Source organism: Vollenhovia emeryi, unplaced genomic scaffold (genome assembly GCF_000949405.1).
Source record: "Vollenhovia emeryi isolate VEMERY1.0 unplaced genomic scaffold, V.emery_V1.0 DF939178.1, whole genome shotgun sequence".
Taxonomy (NCBI): Eukaryota; Metazoa; Arthropoda; class Insecta; order Hymenoptera; family Formicidae; genus Vollenhovia; species Vollenhovia emeryi.
The window spans coordinates 1,175,089-1,185,423 of NW_011967188.1; the positions used below are offsets into that span (position 1 = coordinate 1,175,089).

General features: G+C 31.5%; 2 protein-coding genes across 2 annotated transcripts; one reads left to right on the top strand and one right to left on the bottom strand.

Moving 5' to 3' along the window:
- Nucleotides 1-74: 74 nt before the first annotated feature.
- On the top strand, nt 75-2,601 carry LOC105563327. Its single transcript, XM_012014830.1, has 2 exons — nt 75-613; nt 1,947-2,601. The coding sequence occupies exons 1-2, from the start codon at nt 124-126 to the stop codon at nt 2,465-2,467; spliced, it is 1,011 nt and encodes a 336-aa protein (XP_011870220.1). The 5' UTR covers nt 75-123; the 3' UTR covers nt 2,468-2,601.
- A 2,108-nt stretch (nt 2,602-4,709) lies between these two features.
- LOC105563326 (geranylgeranyl pyrophosphate synthase-like) lies at nt 4,710-8,714 on the bottom strand. Its single transcript, XM_012014829.1, has 7 exons — nt 8,565-8,714; nt 8,293-8,447; nt 7,534-7,675; nt 7,021-7,141; nt 6,777-6,916; nt 5,499-5,601; nt 4,710-5,209 (listed from the first exon to the last, which is right to left on the bottom strand). Exons 1-7 carry the CDS (start codon nt 8,634-8,636, stop codon nt 5,001-5,003), a joined length of 942 nt encoding a protein of 313 aa, XP_011870219.1. The 5' UTR covers nt 8,637-8,714; the 3' UTR covers nt 4,710-5,000.
- Between the last annotated feature and the right edge of the window lie 1,621 nt (nt 8,715-10,335).

Below are 10,335 nucleotides of genomic sequence, written 5' to 3' on the forward strand. Positions count from 1 at the left end.
GCCAGATGCAGTATGCCGCATAAAGCCGCGTCCCCACGTGAGCGTGCGGCTCGAAACAGCCGGCGGCAAAAGCTGCATTGCCGGCGCCACGATCCACCGACCGTGCCGGAAGCCGCGCGTTCGATGCCGACGGCCCGCACCTTGCTTACTGTCAGTCACGGCTCGGTCGCCATCATGGAGAGCGTCACGGAATGGCCATACGATAAGGTTTTGCAACTTATCGCGCTATTTCAACAACGGCCGTTGTTGTGGGACTCCCAATGCGAAGCCTACAAGGACCGGCAGAAACGCCACGAGGCCACGCTAGAGCTCGCGGCACATTTCAATGTTGAGAGAGATGAGATTGAACGAAAGCTGAAGAATCTCCAGAGCCACTTCTATCGCGAGGTCAAAAAGGAGGTGCAAACCAAGTCATCGGCCGGTACCGGCACGACCGGAATCTACCGCAGCAAATGGTTCGCCTATAATGCAATGAGATTCCTGGCGGAGTACAAGAGTAAACCGAGACGATCTCATATTCAGGTCGGCGGCAAGGTGCCGGCAACACGGCAAAAGACGGCGGTCCGTGTGCCAATACTAAGACACAACGATAAGAGTCGCCTCAAGAAATCTGGTAAGAAGAAAAATCTATTTAAATTGTAAATATTATATTTTCTCTTCTTAGAAATTCATTTTGCATTATGTATAATTACATAATTACACATAATTATACGTCGAATTTATTTCGTTTTTACCATGCCTCAGTTCTTACGTTTGTAAATAAAGTTGAAAACCAATATACCCTAAAAGTCCCCCTCCGTCCCTCCCAATCTATACTTATCGTTCGAAGACTTTGTTGTATACATAAATATATCGAACAGCTGATCGGGGCGCGAAACTACCCAGTCAGAATTGACTCGTCGATCTACATCGAAACGATGTATTGACATCGAAATCGTCATATTAACGTCGATTCAACATCATTTCGACATCGATCTACAAATCATTTCTCGCTGTACTAATACATATTCGTCAAATTTCCACAAAGTAGGATAAAAATATCCTAAGAAGATATGTCTAGCAGTACTTTCTGTGTCAATTTTTGTTTGCTAGTCATGTCAGTACCCAGTAAGAGAGAAATGATTAATCGAAAAGACGTTATCAAATCGATGTATTTTACGCTGATTCGATATCGAATTCTACATTTTTTCAACCATTGTTTCTCACTAAGTATATGCAGATCGTTTACAAAAAAATTAAAATCTTTGTTTTGTACTCGCTCAAGTGTGGATAAAATTATTCGTTAATTATAATATTAACCACTAATATGTAACTGTCATACGAACAATATCGTTTATTATCTCACGGACAAGCGTTCTGTCGACATCTGAGAACCGCCGCTAATAAAACTTGCTTCATTAATACCTCCATGCCTGTTCGTGCATTGCAGGATGTATTTTATTTGAATAGTTTTCTTATATTCTTGATTATATTCTATTATTTTTTCTATAGTATACGGTTTATAAGCCGTTCTTCGATACCGAAGAAAGTATTTGGCGTTCTTTCCACGTATTTTCGAATAATGTGAACTTACATCCTTAACGTCCATCTTTGGTATTCGTTTTTAACAGCCAAATGTTTTTATATAGACCCACATTTTATAATTTTTCCGCTTATAATTTATTATTTTACTGAATGATTGTGTGCGCTAAATTTGATCTGTATTTAATGTCACTGAGAAGGATCACTTTGTGTGATCAAACTGACCGTTGAACAATTATATTTTTATTTTTTATTTTGATGTATTAAACTATACATGTATATTTGACACTTAACGTCTTGTGTTGACTCCTATTGCCTGATTCGTTGTTCTTTTTTATTTTATTTTTGAATTATGTTGATTTTTTAAATATTTTATTATACTTTTTCATAAGAACAATTATATTTGTCTCTTCCTGATTTCGCAGAACACGAACCGAGAAACTCCTCTTTACGGAGATCTTCTGCAATTAAGAACGAAAATTCTGCATCCGCCGTAAACGATTTTTTATATATCGACGCAAACCAGCAAAATAACATGGATAACAGTCAAATGGAATATTGGGAAGAGAAGCCGGTCAGTACGGGTAGTCAAGATCCAATTGAATTCGCAATCGGATTACAAACGAACGAGGTCCAGCAACAGCAATCGCAGCAAGTTGTCAACTTTGAGGATAACCGGCCGAACGAAAAAGAACTCTCAACTCCTTGCAAACAAGATGCGAAGACGCTGATGTCCAAGGACACGATCGCACCTACGATCGATTTTCTCCTCGCGGAATTAAAGGCTCACGGCTCGAACGATCCGGAATTGATTTTCTATCGAAGTCTTATACCGGATATTATGAAACTCTCCGACAAAAGGCGTAGGCAGTTCAAGGAAGTAGTACTTTGCACTTTGAATAAGCTCCTGGATGAGGACGAGAGTGCCTGTACAGTGAAGACGTAAAATTGACCTTGTGAAATTCGACAGAAAAAAACATACAGTTTTTTTTACCATTTTCTCTCGATTTAGCAAATTTACATATGTACATACAAATTTATATGGTTTTATAACAATAACAATAAAAATGATACTTTAACAATTAGTGTCTTTAAATTGTAATTGCCATTTATGTTGAATTTGGATCAAACAATCAAATGCGATTTTCTCATGAGCAACTTTTTGATTCGAGAAATATTTTTAGAATTTTTTGCAATGTTGTAACGTTTCTGAAATATAGCTGGAAGTTCCTGTGCTGTATATGGGTATTATTTTTTCTTGTATAATTATTTGCAGCTTTTATCATCACTATATATAATTTCTTTGCATAATAATAGAGAAAAAATACGTATAATTACGTATATTATATTTTCCATTGTATTAAAAAATAAGTACTCTTAAATTTAAAATATTTTAGTCACCAAAACGTTCAACCTCAGTTTTTGCAGTCGAGTCTGGTTTTTCAAGTAGGTACATGCCACGTGTATTTAAACAAACCAAATCTAATAATGCAACCATAATTTGTAACTTTAATATTTTTTATATGTTGTCTTATATCTTTATCAGGCATTATTAGAAATAAATATAAATTTACTAAATGACAAATAATAACAGCTTACAAAATACGTAGAGCAATTTGGCAAACAAAAGTATTAATTGCGTGACAAATATCTTTTTATTAAATAAAAATAAGATTTGATAAAGATTTTTTGCCTGTCATCAGAATTTTGCACGCACAAGAAAAATTGGGAAGCTGAATTTTCCTTCAATCGAAGTTTCCTTTTGCAGTAACTTTTATATTTTCAATGTACTGGAACAAAAATATAAATTATATTAATTGAAATTTATTTGCTTTAATTACCTTGCCAATGTACAAGTTACAATAATCATCATGTATATTTGAAAATATAATTCTAAGGTTGTTATAGCTACAGATAAAAGAGCTTTTTCATAAGTTAAGAATAGTCTTGTCACGTACGGACAAAATCTTACAATTTATCACAAAGTTTATACCATCTGGGCCCGGAGTCCGGTGTCCCCTTTAGAATTTTATCTATAGACACCGAACTCCGGGCCCAGATGGTATAAACTTTGTAATAACCCTTCTCCCTTCTATTAAATTAAATTCCAAATGGTGGGAGGCTCCAGTAGGGGAGGTTCTCGTCATTTCGGGATATAAACGTCGTAGGCGCCAGTTCTTTTCTTTTGATTTGTTATTCAGTTAATATTCGACTCTTCAGATGACAATATTTTCAAGGTAATTAGAGAGAGACAATAATTAGAGAGAACAAGGAGTAATTAAAAATTTTATAAAAGTTTGTTCTTGTGAAGATTTTTTGGTGAAAATCTTTTGCGAATTAATCATTTAAATATCCAGCCAAATAAAATGTTTAATACGCATAAAAATTACTTACATTTTACAATATTAATTTTTTTGGACACTGCTTTAATGAATTCTATATTTGTGTGTTACAGAATCAACGTAACTAAAACTCCGCTGCTGCGCATTAGGTGGTGAGTCAGAAACTTTTTATTAAGGCAACGACTCTACATCTCGTAGAGCGTTGATTGTAGATCGTAGATCGTAGATTAGTATATCTCGTAGATCCGTTGCCTTACAATGGATAGATTACAAGCTAATTTCATATTTATTTTAATATATTGCATCTATCGAAAGGGAGTAATCGCGATTTTCACTGTGGAGGGTTGGGTGCCCCGTTGCAGCACATCACATATTTTTATGCAAAATACGCAAAATGATGAATATTATTGATGTATTCGTCGAACGAATCTCTCTTGTAGACTATCCATTTTTCATTAACAAATTTATATATAAAGTAAAATAATATGACGTGAGATTCTAATATTTTGTTAAGAACGTTGAAACTTTATATTATTTTCACACATTATTTGAGATTATTGATTAACTAGAATATTCATTTATCCGTCTATCTATCATACGGAAAGTTTCTTTTCTCTAGGTCTCACGTTACTTATTCTGTATGTGTATCTCGCGATACACTTTCAAGATGCGTCTTGCATGAATACATGCATACATCCACAGCAAGAATTTTTTTATTCAATGCTATTACACTTGAATGCATCATAAAATAGGATCGATATAGCACCAATCATGTTTATTACAGAAAAGAAATAAAGAAGGCTTTCGTCACCGAGTGAAGTTCAAGATATAGGGAATTACAATATCTATATTTGTACAAATTTGTTTAATCGTCTTGGGAAAACAGATAAATTTAGATAAAAATTCACACAGATATTGTACTTTAAGACATGTATTTTTTAATGCATATATACCATAAGCATATATTAGAAATAATTTAAAGTATAATATTCACTTTAAATTAAAATATATACTTTAAATTAAAACTAAGATAATATAATTGTAATAATGTTACGCCTGATGTTTTCATAACTTGAAATATCCAAACAACCTTAAAGAAACCTTTTAATAAACTTAGTTTAGACGTCAGCTCAGGTTTTAGACACGTGTCTTGGACATCTGAATCTTCCAGTCGTCCATCATCTCCATTAAAATCGGATTACCACCTAAACGTTCAAGATCGGTTTTCATCTTCTTCTCCAATTCCTCAAGTATACCTCTCGTGTACTTAAACGAACCAAAACTCTCTAATAATTTAACACAGTGACGTTTCATGTTAACATCCGTTGTGCGTAGTTTTACAATATCTTTCAATATTATTAAGGATAATTAAACTTAATAAATTATAAAAATTTTGTAAACAAACATATATGTATACAGGGTGACTCAGAAAGATCGCCTACTAATAACATAGCATTGTTTCTTATTAAAAACTTAGTCAAAAAGCCCTGAAACATTTTTCGCTATAATGTTTAAGTTTCTAATAAGAAATAACGCTATGTATATATATGTATATGTATATATATATGTATATATAATTAATTCTTCATATGAATCAGTACACATTTCATATTAAATACAGTTAATAAAGGATACTTAGTATTTGCTTGTCGTTAGGATTGGTTGTAATCGCATGTATAATTGGAAAACCAAATTTTCCTTCGGTCAAATCATCACAATAACTTCTATCGTTAGAGTCCTGTGATAACAATAAATAGAGATAGTTCACATTTATATTTAATTAACCCTTAAACTACACCTGGGGTCAAATTGACCGCAACAAAAGTTTGCGTTAAAATATCTGCTATATAAAATGTGAAGTTGGAACTTATGGCGCCATCTGTTGGTAGTTGAAGTCTTCCTTTTTAAGACTACACACTAGTTGTGGGTTCCAAGGGTCCCAAGGTGCTAGTAAGCTAGTTGACTAGTGACAGCCGTTCGAAGTAGACGTTTCGAGACGCTGGGGTCAATCTGACCCTATGTGTAGTATACGAATATTGGGAGGAATTTTTTATAATTTTTTTTTGTTCAATTTTACTGCATTTGAACTAGAAAAATGTAGGTATTAATTTATATACCGTGTGACTTTTTTAAATTAGTTATAACCTAAATTATAATAATTATAATAAATTTTAGATGGCGTATAATTTGCGAACTCGGAGCATACGCCAGATGCTGTATTGAAATAATGTATTCAACCTTTATTTATCATATATTTTGTAAAAAAAACATTTTACACGCAAAAGACTATCTATTTGAGACATACGCTACACACTGGGGTCAATCTGACCCCACTAGTTTAAACAATTGCTGCAATGATACTATTCATTTTTTGATGTTGTAAAAAATTAGACATGTCATATTAACATTAACAAGTAGGATAAACTTGGTTTTCCTAGCCATAAATAATGATTGCAATAATTTAAAAAATGAAAATGTGCCTTCAATTTTTCGGAAATATTACACTTTCGGTTGTCAAAGTAAATACCTTTTTTGGAATGTGCATTATTGCAATAATTTTTATCTTAAAGAACATTGTTTCAAGAGTATCCAGTTAAATTTTTAGGTTAAAATATTAAAAAATGTAAAAGTTATTGAATTTTAAGTAAAAAACGGCACTTTTTGAGCTTCTTTCTACATTTTAATTTTTTTAAATTATTGCAATCATTATTTATGGCTCGGATCAAGTTTATCCTACTTGTTAATGTTCATATAACAAGTCTAATTTTTTACAACATCAAGAAATGAATACTATCATTGCAATTGTTTAAACTAGTGGGGTCAGATTGACCCCAGTGTGTAGTGTATGTCTCAATTTGAATGTGTGTAGTTTAAGGGTTAAATTTAAAATATATTACTACTAATATATCTTACTTTATCGACATAAACGTTGCAATAATCATCATGTATTTGTCGGAACACTCCTATTGCAGTTGCCAGCGGTAGTAAGTCTTTTTCATAAGTAGAAAATAGTTTCATTAACTTAAATGTCACTTTAGGTAGCCAACCAGCCTCTATAAAATTAATTAATGTTGAAATTGTATACATATAATTACACTTTTAATATTTTTCATATGTAGTAGAAATTTGCAAAAGCAGAATTCACTTAAACATTTACTTTTTTTTATCATAACCATGTATTCTTCCTCCGTTGGACAGATGAAATTATCTTTATAATACATGTCGAGTCCTTGACCTCTATCGTATTGCGATAGTTCTTCCAACATGATTTTCATTGCCTATTCAGTTATAAAAAACATGCAAAAATACACATACATATACAGGGTGTTATGTAATACCTGTCTCACCTCTTGTTTACTGATAGAGCGGATTAGACTAACAATAAGTTAAAAAGTTCTCTACCATTTTGCAATTTTCGCAATATTTAACGAGATATTAATTATTAAAAATCGCTGTCTTATTGTTAGTCCGGCCTACCACCCAATTCAATCTCGCAGTGCGCTTGAATTAATTCCGCGTGTGAAAGAGGGATTTTGCATCGAGTTGGAATAAATTGAATTAAAAAAATATTTAGCCTACATTTTGATTTACGTTGTTATTGCACACCATGTAAAAGTCATAAATATAATTTTTTTAAGGTTTTTTTTACATACGTAACATAACTACTTACATCAGGATGCAAGTTAAGAAGTTTCATAAAACAAATTATTTGTGCATAATTTGCACAGTTTATTGTACTGCTAAGTCCATAAATAGAATGGACAACGGGAAAACCATCTCGAACAATACCGTTATCTTGAATATCATCGAATCTGTCGCGAAACAAAGACTTTATAAGTACCTATAATACATATAAAAATATTTAAAAATTAATATTTCTGATTGGTGTATTGATTTCACTACTTTCCTTAAATTGTATTGATTTATGTTACAAGTATTATAAGTAGATCGAGAAGAAAATAGAACAAGAAGTATAATAAGAGGCTATGGCAGTAATCAAATAGCTCAAGAAAGTGATAAAAATAAATCTAAAAAAATGTATGAAATTTTGATACAAATTATTGTCAAAACACACCACAAAAATAATCAAAAAAAAGATAAATACACGCAATATTAAAGCATACAATTTAATTTTTGAGAATATGTATATAGTACATAGATATATTGCGTTCTACTTTTTTAAAATATTGTCATTATTTTATTTTTGTCTCGCACTTGGTTTTACTAAAAATAAACTTATACGGAGAGACTATCATTAAACACGTGACTTCGAATTTATTAATCCTTTCATCATTTTATTCAAGATGTTTAAATTTTTTATAAATTTCAAGAAATAATGTGCATTACAGGACACTGTTAACAATATTCACAAAGGTGTATATACCCACATATAGAAATTGTCGATGCTTTACAATAAATCATAACTCACATTATGTATACGTGGTGTATTATGTCTATTATTTCTTTAATTTGTTGGAATCTATCGGGTGATATTTTAAGCCAGTGGTTGAAAAACGGCATTAATTTTACGTATAGATGTTTTTCGCCACATGTAAGAGCAAGTTTGAACGGCTCCAAAAGTTTCTGCACAACAAAAGTTGCATAACTTGTTAGATTATTATGTGTCTAATAAGTAAACGAAAAGTTGATAAAATTGATAGAATTATAGATTTAAAAAAGGGGAAATAGTGGTGAACTGACCTTGTCCTCCTCCGTGTCACCGCTTTCCGAATGGACGAAAGAAAACTGTTCAACTTTACTCATTCCTGTCATGTCGTAGAGTGATTCCTCTTTTCTGTCAGTGACACCTCTTGTCTATCTTGTGTCTAACAACAAGAATAACTAATTTATGGAAGACTATGGACTTATATTGGTTAACTCGCCGCTTAAATGCAAATAATCCATTAAAAATTCAGTGACCAGATGACATTAATGGTAGACTCTCAAATGACATTCAACTGCAAGAAATAATAAGATTTCGGAAGGGGTCTTTATTGCCATTTGTGTAATTGCAATTTCACTTTAATTATAATAATTGTGTCCTTTTAATTATAATAATTATGATACCTGACGCCAAATAAAATAAAACGCAAGAAATATCGACATTCATTTTGAATTACTTATGGATGTCAACATTGTAAAATCTGACGAATAACTAATAATACCTTAAATTATTTATTTATATATGCAAAATATATGTATGCGCTGCTGAATAAGAGACTCTTTTGCATCAAGAGTAGAAAAAGTCTTGAAGTTACATCTTCTTGAAGGTTATAAGACTGGGCTGCATTGACAAGTCGAAATATACATATATAGTTCTATATATTTATATTAATACATATAGTCTGAGTTTTTTATGGGCATCCATTTCCACATTTAAATGTCCAATGAAATTTTACAAATATTTTTATGAATAAAAGTGAATAATAAAAATATACTTTTTGTTTATAATTGCCATTTGTTCATTGAAAAGTATTTGTTATGAAACAAGACCTTTCTGTAAAAAAATTGTATTTTTACAGATTTCTCCAGATTTTGAACTTTAAACTTTTATATTCGATTCCAACAGGTCCAAAAATATAAAGATACACCAATTTCATACATTTTTCTTTATGCCAATTTTGACTTTATTGTAGCACCGTCCCTTTGTTCTTTCCCCGTTGAATTCAAATTTATAACGTTGTATAAGAGGTTTCATTTGAAATTATGTGTTTATTCCCCGATCTTTTCTTTCGAAGGGAGAACAGGAGCGATTTTCTCATGAGTAACTTTTTGATTAGATAAATATTTTTAGAATTTTTTCAATGTTGGAATGTTTTTAAATATAACTGGAAATTTCTGTGCCGTATAGGGGTATTACTTTTTGTGTAATTATTTGCTGCTTTAATTATCACTATACCTATACAATTATTTTGCATAATATTAGAAACAATGTGTGTAATTACGTATAATATGTTTTCCATTTTATTAAAAACTAAGTACTCTTAAATTTAAAACATTTTATTTAGAGATCTTTAGGCTCATCTTTGATATCTTAATTCTTAAGCTTGTTTACCAAGAGCTATTTGTCACCGAAATGTTCAAGTTTAGTTTCTGCAGTCAAAGTTGGTCTTTCAAATACATGTGGCGTATATTTATACAAACCAAATCTACCAATTTAAAGCAACGATAATTTTTAATTTTTACTTCGATATTTTTTATATGTTGTGTTATATCTTTATCCAACATTATTTGAAATAAATATAAATTTAATAAATCACACCTAATAGATGCTTTCAAAGTAGGTGGAGCAATTTGGCAAAAAAGTATAAGTGCGTGACAAATATCTTTTTATTATCTAAAAATAAAATTTGATAAAGCATTCTTTGCCCGTCGTAAAAATTTTGTAAGCACCAGAATAATTGGAAAGCTGAATTTTCCTTCAATTGAAATTTCCTTTACAGTAACTCTTATATTCTTAATGTACAGCAGA

What these genes read in the sequence shown, in the direction of transcription:
- LOC105563327 (XM_012014830.1), top strand. Translation starts at nt 124, where the DNA reads ATGCCGACGGCCCGCACCTTGCTTACTGTCAGTCACGGCTCGGTCGCC. An exon ending in GAGTCGCCTCAAGAAATCTG is followed by an intron (nt 614 to 1,946) that starts GTAAGAAGAAAA and finishes CTGATTTCGCAG; the next exon opens with AACACGAACCGAGAAACTCC.
- LOC105563326 (XM_012014829.1), bottom strand. Translation starts at nt 8,636, where the DNA reads ATGACAGGAATGAGTAAAGTTGAACAGTTTTCTTTCGTCCATTCGGAA. An exon ending in GTGACACGGAGGAGGACAAG is followed by an intron (nt 8,448 to 8,564) that starts GTCAGTTCACCA and finishes TTTGTTGTGCAG; the next exon opens with AAACTTTTGGAGCCGTTCAA. An exon ending in TTCTTAACTTGCATCCTGAT is followed by an intron (nt 7,142 to 7,533) that starts GTAAGTAGTTAT and finishes ATAACTGAATAG; the next exon opens with GCAATGAAAATCATGTTGGA.